We start from the raw sequence: 25514 nt of genomic DNA on the forward strand, positions 1-25514 counted from the left end.
AGGACTGCTCCACTTCACTTGGCACCATTACCATTGCCTCCCACCCATCGCCCAAACTCCCCCATGGGGCCTACAGCTTGCTGGTTTGAGGAAGCTGAAGTGGTCTGATCAGGCTTTGGGGGTACATCTTCACATTGTGTCACCCATTTAAATGAAGGAACTAGCACGAGTTAAATTTCTTCCCCTAAGTGTTTGCTCTGCACAGACTTTCATTATAATCACTCATTGTGTGAATAGCCTATTCAAAGCAATTAAGTGACTTTGTGTTTCAGCCCTTCCCGACCATGAAAAACAGTTGTCATCACCTTCTACCATTGAAGCAACACCAATACCTGAAACAACACCTGAGATAAGCGATATTACCACAGATGGTGGAGACAGGAACCATTTGCTTTCATCACTTCTTAGTTTGAGTATTAGGTGTCAACTATTTGAATGTACAGGTGCAGTTTACGCATGTTCCAGTCTCCCATTGTTGTATTTGCTGACCTACAGGCACAGTTGAAGCATGAATTGGAGAGTTGTATAGCTCCAGCCTTTATTATTACATGTGCTTAGGTGCTTGGAGTATTTATTGCCTCATAAATTTGCTTGATAATTTCAATCCAGAAGAAGATTGAATGCAATGTTTTACTATGCAAACAGAGGTTCTGTGCTTTAAAAATAATTGATGGATTAGCATTTTCTGTCACAAAATGTTACTGAGCATTACACAAATAGTAAGACTGTTGAAAATAGCTTTGAAGACACTGGTGAATCGAGAAACACCAATGAAAATGATCTAAAATATGAAAGCTTACAATCAGCGTAGAAAAGGGTTAGAGAGGACATTTACTTAGGGCAAGAACAGATGAATGGTCAGATTGGGACCAGCAACAGGGCCTTAAGACAGTAAAATAAATGGATTAAATGGCCTGTAATTATTCAAATCTTCCTATTGTCTTATCTATCTCATTATCAGTGTAATGTTATACCTTCTGCAGGTGAGTGAAATTGAGAACTGACTGCATCACAATGTGTTCATTTGCCAATAGCAAGTCAGTCTTATTCACGCAAATGCCATTGTCCTTAAAGGGATCGGTGGAGATTGCTCACAGAAAGGTAGGAAATGTGTTTATAGTGTAATTTCTGTGGAGCTCAGAGGAGCAGGAATGTTTCCACAAAAATACTGTGGATAGGGCTGCTCCACTTCACTTGGCACCATCACCATTGCCTCCCACCCATCGCCCAAACTCCTCCAAGGGGCCTACAGCTTGCTGGTTTGATGCAGCTGAAGTGTGAGACCCAGTTTTGATCAGGCTTTGGGAGGACATCTTCACATTGTGTCACCCATTTAAATGAAGGAACTAGCACGAGTTAAATTTCTTCCCCTAAATGTTTGCTCTGCACAGATTGTCATTATAATCACTCATTGTGTGAATAGCCTAATCAGAGCAATTGTGTGACTTTGTGTTTCAGCCCTTCCTGACCATGAAAAACAGCTTTCACCTCCTTCCACCACCGCAGCTACAACAATACGTGAAACAACACCTGAGATAAGCGATATTACCACAGATGGTGGAGACAGGAACCATTTGCTTTCATCACTTCTTAGTTTGGGTATTGGACGTCAACTATTTGAATGTATAGGTGCAGTTTACGCATGTTCCAGTCTCCCATTGTTGTATACGCTGACCTACAGGCACAGTTGAAGCATGAATTGGAGCGCTGTATAGCCCCAGCCTGTATTATTACATGTACTGAGATGCTTGGTGTATTTATTGCCTCATAAATTTGCTTAATAATTTGCACCCAGAAGAAGATTGAATGCAATGTTTTACTATGTAGAGATCCTGTGGTTTAAAAATAATTGCTAGATTAGCATTTTCTGATACAAAATGTTACCGAGCATTACACAGATAGTAATAGTGTTAAAAATACTTTTGAAGACACTGGTGAATTGAGAAACACCAATGAAAATGATCTAAATTGTGAAAGCTTACAATCAGCATAGAATAGGGTTAGAGAGGACATTTACTTAGGGCAAGAACAGATGAATGGTCAGATTGGGACCAGCAACAGGGCCTCAAGACAGTAAAATAAATGGATTAAATGGTCTGTGATATTCCTATCTTCCTATTCTCTTAACTATCTCATTATCAGTGTAATGTTATACCTTCTGCAGGTGAGTGAAATTGATAACTGACTGCATCACAATGTTTTCATTTGCCAATATCAAGTTAGTCTTATTCACACAAATGCCAGTGTCCTTAAAGGGATCAGTGGAGATTGCTCACAGAAAGGTAGGAAATGTGTTTATAGTGTAATTTCTGTGGAGCCCAGAGGAGCAGGAATGTTTCCATAAAAATGCTGTGGACCAGGATTGCTCCACTTCACTTGGCACCATCACCATTGCCTCCCACCCATCGCCCAAACTCCCCCATGGGGCCTACAGCTTGCTGGTTTGTCGCAGCTGAACTGTGAGACCCAGTTTTGATCAGGCTTTGGCGGACATCTTCACATTGTGTCATCCATTTAAGTGAAGGAACTAGCACGAGTTAAATTTCTTCCCCTAAATGTTTGCTCTGCACAGATTGTCATTATAATCACTCATTGTATGAATAGCCTAATCAGAGCAATTGTGTGACTTTGTGTTTCAGCCCTTCCTGACCATGAAGAACAGCTTTCACCTCCTTCTACCATCGCAGCTACAACAATACGTGAAACAACACCTGAGATAAGCGATATTACCACAGATGGTGGAGACAGGAACCATTTGCTTTCATCACTTCCTAGTTTGGGTATTAGATGTCAACTATTTGAATGTATAGGTGCAGTTTACGCATGTTCCAGTCTCCCATTGTTGTATTCGCTGACCTACAGGCACAGTTGAAGCATGAATTGGAGAGTTGTATAGCCCCAGCCTTTATTATTACATGTGCTGAGGTGCTTGGAGTATTTATTGCCTCATAAATTTGCCTAATAATTTCAATCCAGAAGAAGATTGAATGCAATGTTTTACTATGCAAACAGAGGTCCTGTGCTTTAAAAATAATTGATGGATTAGCATTTTCTGTCACAAAATGTTACTGAGCATTACACAAATAGTAAGACTGTTGAAAATAGCTTTGAAGACACTGGTGAATTGAGCCACACCAATGAAAATGATCTAAAATATGAAAGCTTACAATCAGCGTAGAAAAGGGTTAGAGAGGACATTTACTTAGGGCAAGAACAGATGAATGGTCAGATTGGGACCAGCAACAGGGACTGAAGACTGTAAATTAAATGGATTGAATGGTCGGTAAAATTCCTCTATTCCTATTCTGTTATCTATCTCATTATCGGTGTAATATTATTCCTTCTGCAGGTGAGTGAACTTGAAAACTGACTGCATCACAATACTTTCATTTGCCAATAGCTAGTTCCTGTTATTTACACATATGCCAGTGTCCTTAAAGGGATCAGTGGAGATTGCTCACAACAAGGGAGGAAATGTGTTTATAGTGTAACTTCTGTGGAGTCCAGAGGAGCAGGAATGTTTCCACAAAAATGCTGTGGACCAGGACTGCTCCGCTTCACTTGGCACCATCACTATTGCCTCCCACCCATCGCCCAAACTCTGCCATGGGGCCTACAGCTTGCTGGTTTGATGCAGCTGAAGTGTGAGACCCAGTTTGGATCAGGCTTTGGGAGGACATCTTCACATTGTGTCACCCATTTAAATGAAGGAACTAGCACGAGTTAAATTTCTTCCCCTAAGTGTTTGCTCTGCACAGACTTTCATTATAATCACTCATTGTGTGAATAGCCTAATCAAAGCAATTAAGTGACTTTGTGTTTCAGCCCTTCCTGACCATGAAATACAGTTTTCATCACCTTCTACCATTGAAGCAACACCAATACCTGAAACAACACCTGAGATAAGCGATATTACCACAGATGGTGGAGACAGGAACCATTTGCTTTCATCACTTCTTAGTTTGAGTATTAGATGTCAACTATTTGAATGTACAGGTGCAGTTTACGCATGTTCCAGTCTCCCATTGTTGTATTTGCTAACCTACAGGCACAGTTGAAGCATGAATTGGAGAGTTGTATAGCTCCAGCCTTTATTATTACATGTGCTTAGGTGCTTGGAGTATTTATTGCCTCATAAATTTGCTTGATAATTTCAATCCAGAAGAAGATTGAATGCAATGTTTTACTATGCAAACAGAGGTTCTGTGCTTTAAAAATAATTGATGGATTAGCATTTTCTGTCACAAAATGTTACTGAGCATTACACAAATAGTAAGACTGTTGAAAATAGCTTTGAAGACACTGGTGAATCGAGAAACACCAATGAAAATGATCTAAAATATGAAAGCTTACAATCAGCGTAGAAAAGGGTTAGAGAGGACATTTACTTAGGGCAAGAACAGATGAATGGTCAGATTGGGACCAGCAACAGGGCCTTAAGACAGTAAAATAAATGGATTAAATGGCCTGTAATTATTCAAATCTTCCTATTGTCTTATCTATCTCATTATCAGTGTAATGTTATACCTTCTGCAGGTGAGTGAAATTGAGAACTGACTGCATCACAATGTGTTCATTTGCCAATAGCAAGTCAGTCTTATTCACGCAAATGCCATTGTCCTTAAAGGGATCAGTGGAGATTGCTCACAGAAAGGTAGGAAATGTGTTTATAGTGTAATTTCTGTGGAGCTCAGAGGAGCAGGAATGTTTCCACAAAAATACTGTGGATCAGGGCTGCTCCACTTCACTTGGCACCATCACCATTGCCTCCCACCCAACGCCCAAACTCCTCCAAGGGGCCTACAGCTTGCTGGTTTGATGCAGCTGAAGTGTGAGACCCAGTTTTGATCAGGCTTTGGGAGGACATCTTCACATTGTGTCACCCATTTAAATGAAGGAACTAGCACGAGTTAAATTTCTTCCCCTAAATGTTTGCTCTGCACAGATTGTCATTATAATCACTCATTGTGTGAATAGCCTAATCAGAGCAATTGTGTGACTTTGTGTTTCAGCCCTTCCTGACCATGAAAAACAGCTTTCACCTCCTTCCACCACCGCAGCTACAACAATACGTGAAACAACACCTGAGATAAGCGATATTACCACAGATGGTGGAGACAGGAACCATTTGCTTTCATCACTTCTTAGTTTGGGTATTGGATGTCAACTATTTGAATGTATAGGTGCAGTTTACGCATGTTCCAGTCTCCCATTGTTGTATACGCTGACCTACAGGCACAGTTGAAGCATGAATTGGAGCGCTGTATAGCCCCAGCCTGTATTATTACATGTACTGAGATGCTTGGTGTATTTATTGCCTCATAAATTTGCTTAATAATTTGCACCCAGAAGAAGATTGAATGCAATGTTTTACTATGTAGAGATCCTGTGGTTTAAAAATAATTGCTAGATTAGCATTTTCTGATACAAAATGTTACCGAGCATTACACAGATAGTAATAGTGTTAAAAATACTTTTGAAGACACTGGTGAATTGAGAAACACCAATGAAAATGATCTAAATTATGAAAGCTTACAATCAGCATAGAATAGGGTTAGAGAGGACATTTACTTAGGGCAAGAACAGATGAATGGTCAGATTGGGACCAGCAACAGGGCCTCAAGACAGTAAAATAAATGGATTAAATGGTCTGTGATATTCCTATCTTCCTATTCTCTTAACTATCTCATTATCAGTGTAATGTTATACCTTCTGCAGGTGAGTGAAATTGATAACTGACTGCATCACAATGTTTTCATTTGCCAATATCAAGTTAGTCTTATTCACACAAATGCCAGTGTCCTTAAAGGGATCAGTGGAGATTGCTCACAGAAAGGTAGGAAATGTGTTTATAGTGTAATTTCTGTGGAGCCCAGAGGAGCAGGAATGTTTCCATAAAAATGCTGTGGACCAGGATTGCTCCACTTCACTTGGCACCATCACCATTGCCTCCCACCCATCGCCCAAACTCCCCCATGGGGCCTACAGCTTGCTGGTTTGTCGCAGCTGAACTGTGAGACCCAGTTTTGATCAGGCTTTGGCGGACATCTTCACATTGTGTCATCCATTTAAGTGAAGGAACTAGCACGAGTTAAATTTCTTCCCCTAAATGTTTGCTCTGCACAGATTGTCATTATAATCACTCATTGTATGAATAGCCTAATCAGAGCAATTGTGTGACTTTGTGTTTCAGCCCTTCCTGACCATGAAGAACAGCTTTCACCTCCTTCTACCATCGCAGCTACAACAATACGTGAAACAACACCTGAGATAAGCGATATTACCACAGATGGTGGAGACAGGAACCATTTGCTTTCATCACTTCCTAGTTTGGGTATTAGATGTCAACTATTTGAATGTATAGGTGCAGTTTACGCATGTTCCAGTCTCCCATTGTTGTATTCGCTGACCTACAGGCACAGTTGAAGCATGAATTGGAGAGTTGTATAGCCCCAGCCTTTATTATTACATGTGCTGAGGTGCTTGGAGTATTTATTGCCTCATAAATTTGCTTAATAATTTCAATCCAGAAGAAGATTGAATGCAATGTTTTACTATGCAAACAGAGGTCCTGTGCTTTAAAAATAATTGATGGATTAGCATTTTCTGTCACAAAATGTTACTGAGCATTACACAAATAGTAAGACTGTTGAAAATAGCTTTGAAGACACTGGTGAATTGAGCCACACCAATGAAAATGATCTAAAATATGAAAGCTTACAATCAGCGTAGAAAAGGGTTAGAGAGGACATTTACTTAGGGCAAGAACAGATGAATGGTCAGATTGGGACCAGCAACAGGGACTGAAGACTGTAAATTAAATGGATTGAATGGTCGGTAAAATTCCTCTATTCCTATTCTGTTATCTATCTCATTATCGGTGTAATATTATTCCTTCTGCAGGTGAGTGAACTTGAAAACTGACTGCATCACAATATTTTCATTTGCCAATAGCTAGTTCCTGTTATTTACACATATGCCAGTGTCCTTAAAGGGATCAGTGGAGATTGCTCACAACAAGGGAGGAAATGTGTTTATAGTGTAACTTCTGTGGAGTCCAGAGGAGCAGGAATGTTTCCACAAAAATGCTGTGGACCAGGACTGCTCCACTTCACTTGGCACCATCACTATTGCCTCCCACCCATCGCCCAAACTCTGCCATGGGGCCTACAGCTTGCTGGTTTGATGCAGCTGAAGTGTGAGACCCAGTTTTGATCAGGCTTTGGGAGGATATCTTCACATTGTGTCACCCATTTAAATGAAGGAACTAGCACGAGTTAAATTTCTTCCCCTAAGTGTTTGCTCTGCACAGACTTTCATTATAATCACTCATTGTATGAATCGCCTAATCGGAGCAATTGTGTGACTTTGTGTTTCAGCTCTTCCTGACCATGAAGAACAGGTTTCACCCCCTTCTACCATCGCAGATACAACAACACGTGAAACAACACCTGAGATAAGCGATATTACCACAGATGGTGGAGACAGGAACCATTTGCTTTCATCACTTCTTAGCTTGGGTATTGGATGTCAACCATTTGAATATATAGGGCAGTTTACGAATGTTCCGACCTCCCATTGTTGTATTCGCTGAGCTATGTTGGCTCCCAGTCCAACAACTACTCAAGTTTCCTTGTGTTCAAATCCCTGTTTGGTTTTGCCCTACTCTACCTCTGTAACCTCATCCTGCCTTCTAACTCTGAGAATTCTGTGTTCCTCGAATTCTGGCTTCTTGTGCATCCCTGATTTCCTACGTTCCACCATTTGTGGCTGTGCCTTCAGCCGTCCAGGCCCCAAACTCAAGAATTCATTCCCTAAATCTTGCCCCCTCATTGCCTCTCTTTTCTTTAAGATACTCCGAAAGCCTTTGACCAACCTGTCCCATAGTGTCATGTTGTGTCTGCGAATCACCTTGGGATTTTTCAATATGTTAAAGGCGCAATATGCAAGTTACTATTGCGGTGGGGATAGAAGGGCACCAGTGTCTGTCTGAACAGGATTGTCAGATGAAACATTCACCTGTTTGAAATGAGAAGGATGGAAAGAGGAGTGCTGGCAATGGAAGAGGAGAGTAAAATATTGTCAAGGTGAACTGAAAAAGTAGGAGGGGAATATCGTGCCCTGTGAACAGAAAATTGTAAAGCATGTACGATATGTGGGAATAATAGTTGTCAAGGAGAAGAGCTTCTTCCAAGGGTGGGGTGGGGAGAGGTGGGTGTGGTGGGCGCAGTGAGAGCTTTGGTTAAAAGGAGTGTTACTTTTGAGATAGTTTGAGGAAGCGATACTTTGGTTGGTTTTCTGAAAACCCAATGTCACTTACTTTATCATTGATAGCTTTCCAGTTCAAAATATAAGTAAAAGGTAGAAGTGTTCAAAATTGAACAGATTGTACATTTTAAATTGGAAAAAAAATGAAATTGTTGCGGTGGTAAAGGCCTTTACTTCCCTAAATGCAGCACTAATTGGTGCAGAGGAGATGCAGGAAAGGGAAGTAATACATGCCATATATACCACTGAAATCCATTATGTCCTGTCATCATTCTGTTCAAAAATCCTATGTTAAAAGTATATGTGAGTCTTTCAATGTTAATTGTGTTTACACCTTGTCACACCCTAATATGCAATACTGCAGTTCCAAGTCTTGCTCAGAAGGTGGCTCTGACAACCATGTGGTTTTCTAGAGCAAAATTATCCTCGTTTCTCTGAAGCCATTTTGATTTTTTAAGACCTATTATTTAATAACATTAATTTTTTAGAATATTTCCAATCTTCCTCAACATTACTTGTTCATATTGTTCACAGGGAAGTCTGCATGAATTAATTAATATTTCATTAGCCACTGATCAGAGAGTTGGGTGTTTAATGAAACTAGTTGAGATTTACAGACCTGTTTCTCGATTTGAGCCTTCAGGGAGAAGAATCTGCCAAGCCTACCTGGCCTGGCCTACCAGTTACTCTGTCCCATGCTACATGGTTGATTCTTAATCTCATCTGAAATACTTTAGCAAGGCACTCAGATTTAAGAAGACATTTAGGGATGGACAATAAATGTAGCACCCTAGAACAAATACAAAAGCATGTTGGATACCAGAGCATGTCTGGTTACTGTGAAGCTGAGCTTAACAATGAGTCAGCACCTTCTGGAAGGGAAAGGAAGGGAAAGAAAAATAGAAGTTGATTATATTATTTCTTATCATTTGTATATGTGGTTTTACATTTCAGATACTGCTACATATGAACAAAGGCAAACAGATCTTTCTACAACCACAACTGTAAACACAGTTTAAGTTATAGAGATAAAAGATAGCACTTTATATTTCTTTCTTTTGCCACTGGTTACAGACAATTTGTTTAATAAACAGTTATTTACTTGTTAAGTTTCAAAACCTGGTGCTTGTATTCTTTTAACCTAAATTAAACAGTTAGGTAGAATTGGGGCAATTTGGTGGTCCAATTAAATTTCTCACATTTGTCATGGCTCGGGGTGCAGTGGGGCTTGATACGACAGCGCACTATCTCCAGTGAGTCGTGGGTTCCACATGGGTTCTTATTACAGGAGGTAGGGAGTTTTTAAACTCTTCAAGAGAATCTCTCTGAGAATTTCATAGGTAGTTTCAACTTCTAATGCTCGTATCCACCTGTCAAAACTGCTTTGTTTAAGCCTTTCAAATTCAATGTAAGTTTGCCCAGGCTGTTCCCGTAAATTTCAAAACTTTTGTCTATATGCTTCAGGGACCAATTCATATGCGCTCAAAATGGCCTTTTTCACTCTGACAGGCATAAGTTTCCTGTGCTCTACCTGTCAATTTGTTTTGTATGGACAATGTCCAGTTTTCCTTTGGCCAGTTCATCTGTTTAGTTATCTTCTCAAATGAAATAAAGAACGCTTCAACATCTCTTTCTTCAAATTTTGGAAGAGCTTGTACAAATTTAAACATCTCCCCACTGGATTCTGATCTGGATATATTCCCTGCCTCATCTCCTTGAGTCTCATTTATAACTGCCAGCGCTCTGAGCTGGAATTCTCTGTCTCTCTCTTTTTCTCTTTCCTCCTTTTCTAAATTCTCTGGGCAATTGCTTTTCAAACTTCATCCAACAGCAATTTATTCATCATTGTCCACTCAGAGTAAAGTGCAGTTTAAAAAATGTAAATTTCTGTTGCATTTTAATGCCATACTTCTTCAATCTGCATGGTTTTCACTTGTGCCAATTCTCCCTTTGACTAGCTTTTAGGTGGCTGAAGCTATTGACTGGGCAGGACGAGCTCATCGTATTTTCTCATTCTGGCTGCTGTGATGTGTTACAGGATAGTGTCAGGAACAATGTATGGCTTTCAGTTTAATTTAAATTTTTGTAAATTTCATTGATGGGATGTGGGCGTCGCTGGCTAGGCCAGCATTTATTGCCCATCCCTAGTTGCTCTTGTTCAGAGGGCATTTTTTTTCTCTAAAGCCAACCACATTGCTGTGGGTCTGGAGTCACATGTAGGCCAGACCAGGTACGGACAGCAGATTTCCTTCCCTAAAGGATATTAGTGAATCAGATGGGTTTTTACAACAATCAGCACTGGTTTCATGGTCATCATCAGGCTTTTTAATTCTAGATTTTTATTGAATTCAAACTTCACCATCTGCTGTGGTGGGATTCAAGCTTGGGTCCCCAGAGCATCAACCTGCATTTGTGGAATACTAGCCCAGTGACAATACCACTATGTCACTGCCTCTTCTCAATCTGGAGTAAAAAGTTAATCTCAGTAATGATGACCATGAAATTACTGGAAAAAAAACCCATCTCGTTTACAAATGTCCTTTAGGGAAGGAAATCTGCCATCTTCTCCAGGTCTGCCCTAATATGATTCCAGACCCACAGCAATGTGGTTGCCTATTTAACTGCCCTTTGAAACAGTCTAACAGGCCACTCAGTTGTCCCCATGGGGTGCAGCAATTGAAAACGGCAGCTTAGTACTACACTCTCGAGGGCGATTAGGGATGGACAACAAATGCTGGCCTCACCAGAGATGCTCCTAAACCATGAACGTGTTTTAAAAATATATCATTATTTTTATGAAGTGGTGGAATCTCCTTGTCAGAGGGTTTGGGCGCGAGCGGGTGTGGGCAGGCGTGCAGCCCATTGTCGTCCACGATCAGCTGGGCGCCGCCATTTTGCATGGGCGGGCCAATTGAGACCCGCCCAGCGTGACGCACACTTGGAAGCGCTGAGCACTCCCTGTGCGGGCGGCAGGAGGAGGTTGAGTCGGAGCCTGTGCTCTTTCACGCATGCGCAATAGAGTGCAGAAATCTCCCTAAGGCACAGAGAGCTGCCTCAGGGAGATTAGTTTGATTTTTAAAAATTTTAATGAAGAAAAAAAAAGTTTAAGACATGTCACATGAGTTGGGACATGTCAATGAATTTTAATTTTAAAAATTATTTAATTTATAAACCCATCATGAAACCTCACACCCTGCATAAAACCTCATCCTGCCCATGGATGAGGTTTCGTTATACATAGTGAGGAATGATATAGGCACAGGAGAGCAAGGCGTAGAGTTAGTCTGGGAAGAAATAAGAAATAGCAAAGGACAGAAGTCCCTGGTGGGAGTAATTTATAGGTCCCTAAACAGTAGTTCAGCAGCAGGGCACAGTATAAACCAAGAAATACTGGGAGCATGTAAGCAAGGCACAGCAATAATCATGGGTGATTTTAATATGCATATAGACTGGACTAATCAAATTGGCAAGGGTAGCCTCGAGGGAGAGTTCATAGAGTGTATTAGAGATTGTTTCTTGGAGCAATATGTTGTGGAACCAACCAGGGAGCAGGCTATTCTGGATTTGGTTTTGTGTAATGAGATGGGATTATTAATGATCTCATAATAAAGGATCCTCTAGGGAAGAGTGATCATAGCATGCTAGAATTTCAAGTTCAGTTTGAGAGCATGAAACCTGAGTCCCACACTAATGTTCTGGAGTTAAACAAAGGTAACTACATAGGCATGAGGGCACATTTGGCCCGAGTGGACTGGGCAGGAAGACTACAAGGTAGGACAGTTGATGAACAGTGGCAGATATTTAAGGAGATATTCAATTCCTCCCAAGTAAAATGTATTCCAAAGAGGAAGAAAGATGGTAGGAGGGGGAAAAAGCATCCATGGCTAAGCAAGGAAGTTAAAGATAACATAAAGGCAAAAACTAAGGCATACCAAATTGCAAAGGTCAGTGGCAGGCTGGAAGATTGGGAAACTTTTAAAGATCAACAAAGGGTTACTAAAAAAAGAATAAAAAGAGCAAAGGTAAACTATGAAAGAAAACTAGCGCAAAATGTAAAAACTGATAGCAAAAGCTTCTACAAGCATATAAAAGGAAAGAGAGCAGCTAAAGTGAATGTTGGTCCCTTGGAGGACGAGACTGGGGAGTTAATAGTAGGGAACGCAGAAATGGCAGAGACGCTTAATCAATATTTTGCCTCAGTTTTCACAGTGGAAGGCACTAGTACCACTGCAATAGTAACAGGTAGTGCAGAGGGTATAAAGAAGGAGGAACTTAGAACAATCTCCATCACTAGAGAAAAAGTACTGAATAAACTATTGGGATTAAAGGGTGACAAGTCCCTAGGACCTGATGGCCTACATCGCAGGGTCTTAAAGGAAGTGGCAGCACTGATAGTGGATGCATTGGGTATAATATTCCAAAATTCCCTGGATTCTAGGAAGGTTCCAGTGGATTGGAAAAATGCCAATATAACACCCTTATTCAAAAAGGGGAGGGGAGGCAGAAAGTAAAAAACTATAGACCAGTTATTTTAACATCTGTCATTGGGAAATTGTTGGAATTCATTATTAAGGAAGTAGTAATGGGGCATTTGGAAAGTTAAAATGCAATCCATCAGAGTCAGCATGGTTTTATGAAGAGTATATCGTGTTTGACTAATTTGTTAGAGTTCTTTGAAGATATGACAAGCAAAGTGGATAATGGGGATCCTGTAGATGTAGTATATCTGGACTTCCAGAAGGCCTTTGATAAGGCGCCACACAAAAGATTAATACACAAGATAAGATCACACGGAGTTAGGGGTAATATATTAGCTTGGATAGAGGATTGGCTAACCAACAGAAAGCAGAGAGTCAGGATAAATGGGTCTTTTTCTGGATGGCAAGTTGTAACTAGTGGGGTGCCACAGGGTTCGGTCCTTGGGCCCCAACTATTTACAATCTATGTTAATGGCTTGGATTCAGGGATAGAAGGTACTATAGTTAAATTTGCAGATGACACCAAAATAGGTGAGAAAGTAAGTTGCAATGAAGAAATAAGAAATTTACAAATGGATATGGACAGGTTAGGTGAATGGGCCAAAATTTGGCAGATGGAATTTATCGTGGATAAGTGTGAGGTTATCCATTTTGGTCGGAAGAATAAAAAGGCGACTTATTATTTAAATGGAGAGAAACTTCAGAATGCTTCAGTGCAGAGGGACCTGGGTGTACTCGTGCATGAATTGCTGAAAGCTAGTATGCAGGTACAGCAGGTAATAAGGAAGGCAAATGGAATTTTGGCATTTATTGCCAAAGGAGTACAAGGCATTGGTGAGACTGCACCTGGAGCACTGTGCACAGTTTTGGTCCCCTTACTTGAGGAAGGATATAGTTGCATTGGAGGCGGTTCAGAGGAGGTTCACTAGATTGATTCAAAAGATGCGGGACTTGTCTTATGAGGAGAGATTGAGCAGTTTAGGCCTATACTCGCTAGAGTTTAGAAGGATGAGAGGAGATCTAATTGAGGCATATATGATGCTAAAGGGGATAGACAAAGTAGACGTGGAGCAGATGTTTCCCCTTGTGGGGCATTCTAGAACAAGGGGCCATAGTTTTAGGCTAAGGGGTGGTAGATTTAAATCAGAAATAAGAAGGAATTACTTTTCTCAAGGGTCGTGAATCTGTGGAATTCACTACCTCAGAGTGCAGTGGATGCCGGAACGCTGAATAAATTTAAGGAGGAGATAGACCGATTTTTAATTAGTAACTGGTTGAAAGGTTATGGTGAGAGGGCGGGAAATTGGAGTTGAGGCCGAAATGAGATCAGCCATGATAGTAATGAATGGTGGGGCAGGCTCAAGAGGCTGAATTGCCTACTCCTGCTCCTAGTTCTTATGTTCTTATGTAAATGTGAAGGCCGCCTGGGCTCTTTGCCTGACCCAAACCTTAAAGTTGGACGGGCAGCTCAGTTAATGATCTTAATTGGAATCTAAGTGGCCTTAATAGGCCTTTGACAGTTCGGCGGGCGCGCAGCCGACTCTGCTGCGCGCCCGGGAACTAAGGATCTGAATGACGCGCGGTGACGTCGGGACGCACGTCCAACGTGACTGCCCATCATTTTATGCACTGGTGAGCCTCCGATGTCGGGGACCCGCCCCCACTCGCCGAACAGAAGATTCTGGCCACAGTCCTTGAAAGTTTTGGAGTTGGTGTATCGCATTTGTGCAAATTGGGAGCCATGAAATTATCATTTCTTAAGGCAATTGTACTCCACCTTTCGAATAGTAGTTGTTAATATTTGGCACTGATCAAGTTTTCAAAGAAATATTCAAGACATTTTTATGAAATTGTGGCCATGTGCTCGGGATCCAGAAATGGATATTAGATTTATTATTAAGTATTTTTTGCATTTTATAGAAAGTCCATGCGTCAACATTTGTTCAATGACCTGAGAAACTCCTGCAGATAATCTTGTTGAGGTTAATGATTAAATCTCCAAGCTACATTTACATTCTTGTGGAGAAATCAGGGGCATCAGTGCAATAAATAGCCAAAATATGCACTTCTAATTCTCAATCTTTCACACTAAAACTAAATGTATTCAACAATAACCATGATAAGAATGCAATTTTACACTAGCAATTTGCCCTCTCTTTCCTCATTTCCAGGTGGTGGATTTGTGAACAATGCAGCTTTTCCATTATTTAAATTGTGTAATAGTCTATCCGGATTGTAAGGAGAAAAAGTAATTCAATAGGATGATTCCTCAAGTCAGTATTTTTTTCTTGGATATTTGCAGATTCCTCTGATGAGTACTGGAAAAAGGGGATATACTTTGGTAAGTATAATAATGGGAAACTACTCAAAGCATTACTTAAAAATAGTAATCAATTTTGCAAATGATGTATCTAGCATATTATAATTTTGATAAAAACAGTTAAAAACATTGCATCCATTAAGTCATTCTTACAAAAACCATCGTGCGTGACCCCGATGGCCTTGCCCTGTTCATTCTGCTGATATCTGTCTTAATTAAGGTATTAGATTTCCTATGAACTTTTTCTCCCTTGCCTGCAGGGTAACCTCCAATGTACCCCAGGATCATTCTTGGTCCATTCCTTCTCACCATTAACATCCAACCTTTTGGCAACATCACCAGTTATTGACAACACAACTCAATCTCTGTTTTCTCTACTAATCCTCTCTCCCTATCTGACATCAAGAGCCAATTCTGTCCAGATAACTGTCAGTAAAACCATCCCCATTAGCTCCCTTCAGTACCTCGGAGTCTTTGACCTGGATTATATCAAGCTCCATGACTGCCACTTCAGATTGAGTCAAATTGTGGTGTGATGCTAAATCAGATTCCTCCTTCGCATTTAATGCATTCTGAACATCACTTCCTTGCACCTTTGCAGCATTGTCCACATTCACCTCTTCCTCCACAATGATGCATCTTCAACACTTCAAGACTTTGATACTCATTTAGCAAGCCTACTCTACTAGTTGCAATGCTTCCAAAAAATCCCTGCCACCATACTCACCAATGCAAAAGTTGCGCAGTCCTGTCCTAACTGTCTCTCCAACTCCACTGGCTCACTGAGCTATGGTGGAGTTGACTTTAAAATTCCCATTCTCAAGTTTTAAATTCCTCCCTGATCTCACTCTATAGTCATTTTCTTCTGCCTTACACTCCAATTTCTCATAAAGTTGAGCTTCTCCATGTCCCCTGCTCCATTTGTGGTGGTAGCTTTTCAGTAACTATACCTCTTTGGAACTCCCTCCAATTCCTACATTTAAAGTCTGCTGAAAACCCTCTTTCAAAATATCTTTGACCCTCCACTAGACCAATCTCAGCTTTCCTTTTTCCTCTCTTACTCAGTGTTCACTGTTTGTTTCCTCCTTAATGTGAACTATTCTAACATGTCCTCTTATGTGTGAGGACTGTTAAATAAATGTAAGCTTATTATTTAAAATAAGATTTTACAAGAAGTCCTTGGGCAGGATTTTTCGGATGGTGGGATTTCCTGACCTACCACCTGAAGAGTCGATGGGTCAACACGACGCTGCTGACACTGGCTGCCCCACCGGCATTTAACGCTCAGCGGGATGTTAATGGGCTAACGGCGAGGCTTCCGCCCCCACTAGGGAGGGAAGGCTGCCTTAGAGAGCAGCCAGCTAAGCCAATTAGCTGATGGCTCTGAAGTCCCAGCAACTCCAGGTCATGTTCATTTCACTGTGAAACTAAGATTAAAACCTTGATGTTAACCTAACTCACTTAGTGGTAATGGGACAGATTCTATTTGCACACCATCTGTTTTATACCCCGTCTGTTGTTACCATCCATTGACTTCAATCGTCTGTGGAACGGGGTGAGATGTAATGTGCAAATCTGGCCCCAGGGCTCATCTTTGTTGTATTGATTTCAGGAGCCATCCCTGGTGCCATTGTTATAGTACTAATTATAATCAAGGTTATTTGTGACAGAAGAAAATATGGGTGAGTGTAGAACTACTTTTATTCTTATATTTCTCTGCATAATTTTTGTAAATTTAGACAATATAAATCCAGTGGAAACTCAAATATCCACCACAATTGAGGTGATATGGCCAGCAATAGAAACTGGAAAATAATTGAACATTTCTGAATGACTGCACACATATAAGCCTCCATGGCACTATTTTGAAGAACAGGCCAGTTCTTCATCCTGTCCTGGTCAATATTTAGCCCTCAATTAACGTTATTGAAAAAACAGATTTTCTGGTTATTATCACGTTGCTGTTGTGGGAGTTTTCTGTGGCTGCCGTACTTTCCTACATTAGAACAGTACTTCAAAAGCACTTCAATGGCTGTAAGTGACTTGGGATGTCATAAGATTGTGAAAGGTGCAATATAAACGCATGTCTTTTTACCCTACATATTCCATAGGAAAACACCATTGCACCTGCAACGAAATCAGGTGACATTGCAACAGCTGATTGTTTGCCTGATCTACAGCTCCCCTATCCACCCTCTCACACCTTCAGCCATTAGGATGAAGTAATTCTCTGGTTGTCAAGCAAAATCTGCAAGTGCAGAACCATAGCATCTTGCTCAACCCTGCGTTCAGCTTAATCCTCAACATTTGCTCCATTGCCACTTGTGACATCTCTGTCTACTGTACCCCTTTCCTCCTTATTGGAAATCATTCTGAGAAATTTTCTTGCATATAAAAATTGTTACACAAGTGCTAGTTGGTGTTATCTGAGTGGAATGCCCGTGATTCCATATCGATGGTTCGCTTGTGAAAGTTTAGTCCCAACGATTGGTTTATCATTGCCCCTGGATGTTCCACATAACTGATCTCACGATCTGCTAGACTCCTTCCTCTTATGGACTACATTGAGTAAATAATGTTTATTTTTCAGTAATACATTTTTTCCGAAGTATCATGTTCTCTTGCATCATGAGAAATTGGCTGATGGAATGGAATGTTCCAACACTTAAACTGCAGTTTATATATTTAGGTAGTCAGAGATACAGAGAAACTGCTTTCATATTGTTTAGGCCTTCAAGAGTAAGAAAGACAGTAGCAACTGAAAGCTAACTGCTTTGCACATTTCAAGACCTATGGCTCAGAATTCTTTCTCTTGAGTCTTCCTGACTGTCACTCGATCCAGTAATGCTGCAATGTTATTGTGATGTGCAACTGGGATTTTTCTGTGCTGTTGTCTTAATGCCACTTGTTCTTGATGTCATGGCACTGCTACGTTGCACTTAAAGTGTCTCTGCTTGTCCGTGTGAGCGTTTTGCAGCTGCCATACTGCAGGGACTGCCACACTGTTCAGATGTAACTATAGCAGAGTGATACACTCAAGTTGCTCTCCTGAGACCCTGCAATATAAAATAGTTAAAATGTCAAATGTACTGTCAGCATCAGTATTGTATTGGTACCTTTGTAATGTATTTACTGTGCTCTTCACAGTTTTTGAAAACCTTTTACTAGAGCTGGTTGACCATATGCTGCCTCTCTGTTTGTTTTGCCACTTCTTCCTTTCCATCTAGATCCTATAAAACAGGGAGTCAATTCCCAGAATGTCACAAGGACACTGAAGTAGCAACAATTCAACTTATTGGAAATTGAAACTGCAGCCGTTTTAGATGTCACTCTTGGTCGTCAATCTTGGGGGAAATAATATTCCAGTCCTTTCAGTTCAATGGATCAAATTTGTAAAGATCTCCATGACAAGAGAGAGGAATCAGAAAGCAGCGTGATATTCGTGCTACTTCTAGAACTGAACTAGAACACAGCTCAGTTTTGCAGCTGGCTTTTTAACCCATTTCCTTGTGTATTCCTGGAAGAGAAAAAAACAAACACGTATTTCGCCCAGAATCTTTCTTTCAATTCAGATCATTTCCACATTCTGAGATACAACGCAATAGGAGATGGTTTCTGCTGAGATGTGGCAATCTCCATTGTCTCCGCAACCACAGGAAATTCAAGTTCATTCTTTTGCCTTGCATTTCTTCCTTTTAGGTGTCTCTGACTAAAGTGGGCCTTGACACCTTCTTAGGTGTGACATTCCATGGTCTCTCTCGACTAGTCAGTCGAGCATAATCCACATAGGAATTTCCCAGAAGGTGGTTACTTTATATTCTCAGCCAGCTTTTGCTTGTAGGTCATTTAAAAAAACACATCTTACTTAAAAAGTTCAATCTGCCTTAAGTAATTTGGGGCTGTGATCCCCTGTCATGACAAGGGACAAGTTATTAAAAAATGCAGTTACTTCAATGAATGAAATTTTCTGGACACTTGTTTTGCATGAATATAGAACACAGATGGAATTTGCAATGTTTCTGCAGGTTTAGAGATGTAAGATTGTATCATTGATAACATGTATTGCCATGATTGTTATGATGTGTGATCTGAGGTTGCCACCTGTGTAATTCAATTCAATGTAATGCAGCTGTATAAATACCAATGAGTTTTCTGGTGTAGTGTGTACAACTATTTTGTATGGTTTCTCAGTTGCATATGAGAACTGGCTACTTCAATTATGAACTATGCAATAATATGTTTATTATATCTTTAAAGGTAGAGGTTTTTTTCTGATATTCTAGTTACATTTCAATATGAAGAACTTTCAAATCGTAATCCTTTTGCTGTTGTAAAAAGGAATCTTTAACTGTCAGAGCCGACTGTGGGCCTGGTGATGTTTTTCCTCCTCTTTTAAATGGCCGGGACCAGAAATATCCATCCCACACTTCCCGAGTCCCTGGCTGCCTTTTCTTTGATCTCAGCCACCTATGTATTTGTACTTGAAATGTGGGTAGCACCAACAGTTTACCCCTAGTTGTCCTTTCAGACAGCGGACATTAATGATGTGAAATTGGCCAATGCCAGCAGCACAAAACAGCCTCGCAGTGAATTCTCAGTCCAATTTTCACTGCACAGCCTTTATTTTTCCATTGACATTGGGCCTGAACATTGCGTTCGTTGGGCATGTGCGATCAGCTGGCCGGGGAGCAGATGGGAAACCGTCCCCCAACCATGATCGGCCTCCGACCACAATTTCATGCAGGCTGGCCAATGAATGGCCAACAGGTGAGAAATGCGCCTGGAGAAAGGCTCAGCACTGCTGGTGGGGGCAAGAAGAGGGCGGGCGCTGACGTCACCGGGTGTGCTGGTGAGCACTTCCACTGAGCTCCCTGAAGGCAGACGGCTGCCTCGGGGAGCCACGGACCTCCAAATAATAAAAGAAAGCACAAAAATGCTGCGAAAATGTCCACGCAGCACAATGAAGCACCCGAAAGCATGCCTCAAAAAAGTGCCCAGATATTTTGTTTTATTTTAAAGTCTAACGGATCTTTCATCCCACCCTCGGATGAGGTTTCATCAAAAATGTAAAGTCCGCCTGGACAATTGGCCCGTCCGCCAACCGTAAGGTTGGACGGGCCACGAAAAATCGCTTTCATTTGGGGCCAGTATTGAACTTAATTGTCGGCGGGCGCTCTTCCTGCTTTTGTGTGCACCCGTGGAGTGAAATATCGCACGAGTGCGTGATGACGGGACGCTCGCCCGATGTCACCTCGCGCGATTTTACACTCCCTTCGGGTCGGGCACGCACCCAGCCATGGGATGTAAAATCCTGGCCTTGGAAAATAAAGCCAAGGCTTTTAAAAAAAATTTCAAGCAAAAGTGGCAGTGAGACGAGGAAACGAGTCTCCAAAAAGAGTCTGAACTATCGTTCTGTGAGCTTCAATGGAGAGATAGGGCGTGGTGAAAAATCTGCTGCTGATTCACAACATGCCTGTTCCGCAGTGTGAGCATTGACCAACTTCACCCCTGACAACATATAGTGTAAACCAGAGACATGTGCAGTCCAGACACATGGAGTTAGCAGGTTCCCTTCCTGGAAGGGAATTAGTGAATTAGCTGGGTTTTTACTGGTACTAGACCATAAATTATGACTTATTGAATTCAGTCTCACAATTTGCCATGGGAGGACTTCAACACATGTAGTCCATTACCGTACTACACGAGCACATCCTTGTCCCATCATTTTTTAGCTCCAACTATTTGGAAATGGTCTGGGAATCCCAGAAAAAAATACATGGCTTTGGTCATTTTAAGTCCATTCTGTGCATCTCGAGACACGTTTTGAAATATTCTGGTGGCCAGCAAAGTGCATGTGCACTATTTAACTAGAAACCAAGTACAATTGCAGAATGATGGAATGAAGGAGCAGCCTAGCTCCAGGCAGTAGGAGGAAATAGTTTTAGTCTCTCTCGCCCCCCAAGTTCCCAGTCACATCTGTGTCACTGTGTGGGCTAAATTTCCATCTAAATTTCCAACTCAGAGCAAACCTGAATCAGGAGGGTCATAGTGGAGGTGTTGGGGGGTGGGGGTGCGCAAATTTGAATTTCCTTGTCAGTTCCCACTGCCTGCCATTTTTCCAGGGTCGGGAATTGTAGTGAATTAAGGCAATGTGTCATGAACCTTTGACAGGCAAATTTAAAAGATGTTGCCAATGCTTCCTTATATCTCCCATGCCCCCTTATATAACCCCATGTCCCCTCTATGCCACCTCATATCTTCCAAATCCCCCATGTCCTTTCCATGCCCCCTCACACCCCCATCTGAGATGTCTGGCCATCAATTCTCATTGCTTCTGTTGATACAGTTGGCAGATGGCCTCATTATGAATGGCTGGCTAAAATCCAAAAATGGCTAATGCACTTGGCTCAATAAGCAAAGCTTACACAGCTGCAGAGGGGATTGTAAGCTTTATTTGACATCTTCATTACTTTGTAATAAGTTATTCATTCTTTATTGTGGTTTTTCAATGCCTGTGTGGTTATTTATACAAGATTAAAAGTCTGAAGTGGATGAAAGTGACTGACATTAATACTCTGAATGGTGTAGTTAACAGCTTGTAAGCGGAGCAGTTTTTTTCAAAGCCTCTGCTTATATTGTCAGCTTCAGAATCCTTTCAAAGAGTTGCCAATGGCTAATTGATTCCGTACATAGTGAATACAGGCAGAGTGGATATGGAAGCTGCATAGTGGGGTGGGGGCATGAAGGAGTATGGAGTATGGAAGGGGAATTGGGGTGAGGGGGCATGAGGGTATCAGGGGGCATGAGGGATATGAGAGCACATGAAGGGGGCATGGCGTAGGTAGGGGAATGCAAAGGGTTCAGGGTTAGCAGCCTAACAGCCATCCAGAGAACAGGCACGATGTCCCACAGAGTCAAGGCAGACTTTCTAAGTAGGTTGTCTTGCCACCCCGATGCCTTGATCACTGCCTTGGACCTGCCTATGCGGTCTGTAGACCCGATGCCTCAGTCACTGCCTTAGACCTGCCAGACAGTTGGTAGACCCAACCCTCGCCCACCCATGTCTCACAGAGAAGAAAATTCTATGGGAGCAGGAGGAGGTGACGACTTTGGGATCGCAAAGTCCAGAAACAGCCCGACTCGCGTTTCCCGAAGTAGGGGGGCAGGCCCAACTTCAGTGGAACAGCTTCACCACAAAGTAGTTTCAGGTCTTGCCTTAAATAAAGCACTGATAGTCACACTGGCAAGGGGTCTGTGCATCTTATAATTAGGGTGTGCTTATATACTTCCCAAAATCTAATTGTACAAAGCATAATGTGTGCAACAATAATATCCTCTTGTGATCTGAACTGGATAATTGTGTCATTCACGTTTGCTTTCTCAATCGCTTCAAAGACAGACCAAACGCTTGGTGAGAAGAGGTCAGGCATGAATTGTTAAACTACTTTAATTTGTAGGATGTGAACATACTGAGCAATAGTTACGATCAGGTATAATTTGTTTTTACGTCATAATGTAAAATAATGAAATTACACTTTTTGGCAAAATGCATTCCAATTACTCCCCTGCATTCTAACCTTCTGCAGCCTTTGTTGGGCCTCACTGCCTTAACAGCATTCTGTTTTTAGAGAACTGCCTTAGTGGCTTCCTCTATCTGAGCATCTGATTTATTTCCCCTAGCAGAAAGGAATAAAGGATAAGAACACAATGGATGTGAGATGTTAATCAGTTACCAAGATGGGATAATGAATTGTGTACTACTTACATTTAAGCAACTTGCACTCGTCAATCATTTTATGTCTGGTGGGTGATGTTAATCCTATGCTCTCCAGATAGAGAGGTGGTATAGGCAGTTAAAAAGTCCTGAGTTACTTATCAATATTAAAGCTGTCAGGATCCCACTATATATAACTGTAAATTGTTCTTATGAACAAGACACCTGACAATAGCTGGCTAAGTAGGGCCTTTCTTTACTTTTGATGTTGGGTGTCGATGAACTTCCTCTGGGTCCCACAAATTTAGGCACGCTGGACTCCCAAAACACAAGGTCACCACAAGGCACTGCAGAAGGTGAAGCTGTCACTTAGGCTGTATAAATGGACAGCCTCTGGGCCATGTAATTTTCCACCAATCCCTACCAATCTCTCAAATGACCTCAGGATTTAAATAAGGCCCTGTCATTAAAATAGACCGTATGTCACTCCAATGCAGGTGGGTCAGAAACTAATCCATCTGAGAGGTACCTCACCAGAAACTCACAGAAAGTTAAAATCCAGGTCCAGATGGGATTTTTTTTCCCGATTCACTTCGTTTTAAAATCCAACATTATGAAATAGCGCCTTTCCCTCCAAAAATTCATTTATACAGAAAAGGTGGTTAAAAAATCTTAACATGCAAATTATACAGAGGGCTATTAAAAAAATAAAAGTTTGATTTACAAAACTGATGGGTTTGGCATTTGCTAATAACTTGGAAATGTTCAGATTATAGAATATGAAAAGCAAGATTTACAAAATTTTCACTCCTTTAAGAATTTCTTTGGCTATTTGCAGAATTTTTTCAAACTTTTGAAGGCTTTCTTTTTCATGCTTGAGAAGATCTTCTTCAATTTTGATGCTGATCTCTTTCTTTTCAATGATTTGACCTCCCAATGAAATAATATCTTTCAGCAATTCTTTTTGATTTCTTTTTGGAGCTGTATTAAAAATTAGAACAGGTTGCTTACAATGTGAAAATTTTGTCTTGCCACTTTTGTGAAACACATCATCCGTATACAACGACGAGGGAAAAAATAATGCAGGATTGATCACAGGGCTGTAATGAAGCCCACCTTATTTTGTTTGACCATTATTGCCGTGGAGACATGTTATTCACCATTATTGATGTAGGGTGTTGTAATATGCCTTTAAGGGATAGCAGCATGCCATCACTTTAAGGGAAGTGTGTCATGTGATCCAGCCTCAGTTTCACTTCGGCCTGGAGCAGAACGCAGACACAGTCCTGCAGCTCTGATGTCCTCCGTATATTTCTGTTCACGTGCCTGTTCTTAATAAATGCACCCACAGCGTGTTTGCACAATCCCTTATGAGCAATTGGTGTCTTTATATCATTATAACACACACGACACAGCAGTAGATATCCTTGGTCTCCCAAGATCCACACCCTGAATAGATGGGTATCTACCAATAACGCAGGCATGGTGGACAGGTTTAAAATTAATAAACACGCCTGCCAGGAAATTAGCTTGCACCTGCAGTATCCAGAGCAGATGTTGAACTTTAATGGAATAAAAATCCATGTGGTTTATGTACAAGGTATCATGCTGGAGCATGAATGACCAAATAACCATGTTTATGGGCACCTTGATTTAGGGGAGTCCTATGCAAAACAATGGAGTATTGTATCTTGCTGCTCTGTTGTTCAAGGGGAAATTCAGGTTGGGCTGTGGCAAAACAGCACAGTCACCTGTTTTATGCAGTGATTCATTGCAGATTGACTGACACTTTTGATGACCTCACTGGCCCTTTGGAAAGAGCCCAGAGCTAGAATGTTCAAGTGGCCTTTGCATTCACTGTTCTGAAGACGTCATGTTGAACTTGAAATGTTAACTCTGTTTCGCTCTCCACAGGTGCTAACAGACCTGCTGAGTTTTTCCAGCAATTTCTGATCTCCAGCATCCACAACATTTTGTTTTTATTTTGCATTCAAATGCATTGTAATGGGCGATGTGGTGCTTGTGTTAAGCTGAAGGTCCTTCCCCACATATTGTGCAACTAGTAAACAACAGCTTCCAAAATAGTGTTCCTCTAAAGGCCCAATTAATTCCTTATCTATTCAATTGGCAAAGTAATGGCAGGCATGTGCACCCCTTCTGCAATCATGCTGCACTTTCTTGCTATCTAAAAGTTCTTCCTAATCCTTCTACAACTGGGAGTTCTATAGAACATGCACCAATGAGATACCTGAGAGCAGAGAAGTGTAACACCCCACCTCCTGGATGACCTTTTGCCCATCACATCAACAAAACTTTTAAATTTGTTCTTTTAACTGCCAGAAGTCAATTTCTCCACCACAATCTGAGTCGGTGACTGTTCTTTTGAGTATCATTGGATTTCAGATCGTCCTAGCAACTAAGAACACCCAATTTTTGAACACTTTTATCACCTGACATGAACAGCATTAGAGAAATAAATAGGCATGGGGGTTGGAAAAGGCCCCTTTTTGCACATTTAAACATTGTTTACATATCAGTGTATATTTCAGGCACAAGATATCTCTGTGTCTTCTACCTCTGCCTAACATCCTGGAGATATGAGCTGATGCTTGACTGCATACAACAAAATTCTGCTCCCACTATTAAATGCATTGTGCGATGAGTGTGAAATGTGCAACAATCAACTTCCCTACTTTCAGATTATTGCCCCCAATTATCAAGATGACTATATCTG

At 41.2% G+C, this 25514-nt stretch overlaps 2 protein-coding genes and 2 long non-coding RNA genes across 6 annotated transcripts in view; 2 read left to right on the forward strand and 2 right to left on the reverse strand.

The window, feature by feature from the left end:
* LOC144683508 (uncharacterized) overlaps positions 1–15110 on the reverse strand; it is an 86464-nt gene extending 71354 nt beyond the window's left edge. The window contains exon 1 of the long non-coding RNA XR_013577274.1: positions 15066–15110. This is a non-coding gene — a long non-coding RNA (uncharacterized LOC144683508). The remainder of the gene's footprint in view (positions 1–15065) is intronic.
* LOC144683505 (uncharacterized) overlaps positions 1–19290 on the forward strand; it is a 64845-nt gene extending 45555 nt beyond the window's left edge. Inside the window, exons 7-14 of one of the 2 annotated variants that reach the window (XM_078546572.1) lie at positions 2640–2780; positions 3826–3996; positions 5013–5153; positions 6194–6334; positions 7380–7520; positions 15049–15087; positions 16679–16748; positions 18294–19290. In XM_078546572.1, coding sequence (XP_078402698.1) covers positions 2640–2780; positions 3826–3996; positions 5013–5153; positions 6194–6334; positions 7380–7520; positions 15049–15087; positions 16679–16748; positions 18294–18372 — 923 coding nt within the window. In that variant the 3' untranslated portion in view covers positions 18373–19290. Of the gene's footprint in view, positions 1–2639; positions 2781–3825; positions 3997–5012; positions 5154–6193; positions 6335–7379; positions 7521–9222; positions 9645–15048; positions 15088–16678; positions 16749–18293 lie in introns of those variants that run through there. The other variant, XM_078546573.1, reaches the window with a different exon arrangement.
* Positions 1–21627, forward strand: part of LOC144683510 (uncharacterized) — a 76542-nt gene extending 54915 nt beyond the window's left edge. The window contains exon 2 of the long non-coding RNA XR_013577277.1: positions 19330–21627. This is a non-coding gene — a long non-coding RNA (uncharacterized LOC144683510). The remainder of the gene's footprint in view (positions 1–19329) is intronic.
* An 868-nt stretch (positions 21628–22495) lies between these two features.
* Positions 22496–25514, reverse strand: part of LOC144683503 (zona pellucida sperm-binding protein 3 receptor-like) — a 74685-nt gene continuing 71666 nt past the window's right edge. For both annotated transcript variants that reach the window (XM_078546567.1, XM_078546566.1), the window contains one exon: positions 22496–23761. In XM_078546567.1, the coding sequence (XP_078402693.1) occupies positions 23574–23761 (188 nt within the window). In that variant the 3' untranslated portion in view covers positions 22496–23573. The remainder of the gene's footprint in view (positions 23762–25514) is intronic.

This window comes from Cetorhinus maximus, chromosome 8 (genome assembly GCF_964194155.1).
Source record: "Cetorhinus maximus chromosome 8, sCetMax3.hap1.1, whole genome shotgun sequence".
Lineage (NCBI taxonomy): Eukaryota > Metazoa > Chordata > Chondrichthyes > Lamniformes > Cetorhinidae > Cetorhinus > Cetorhinus maximus.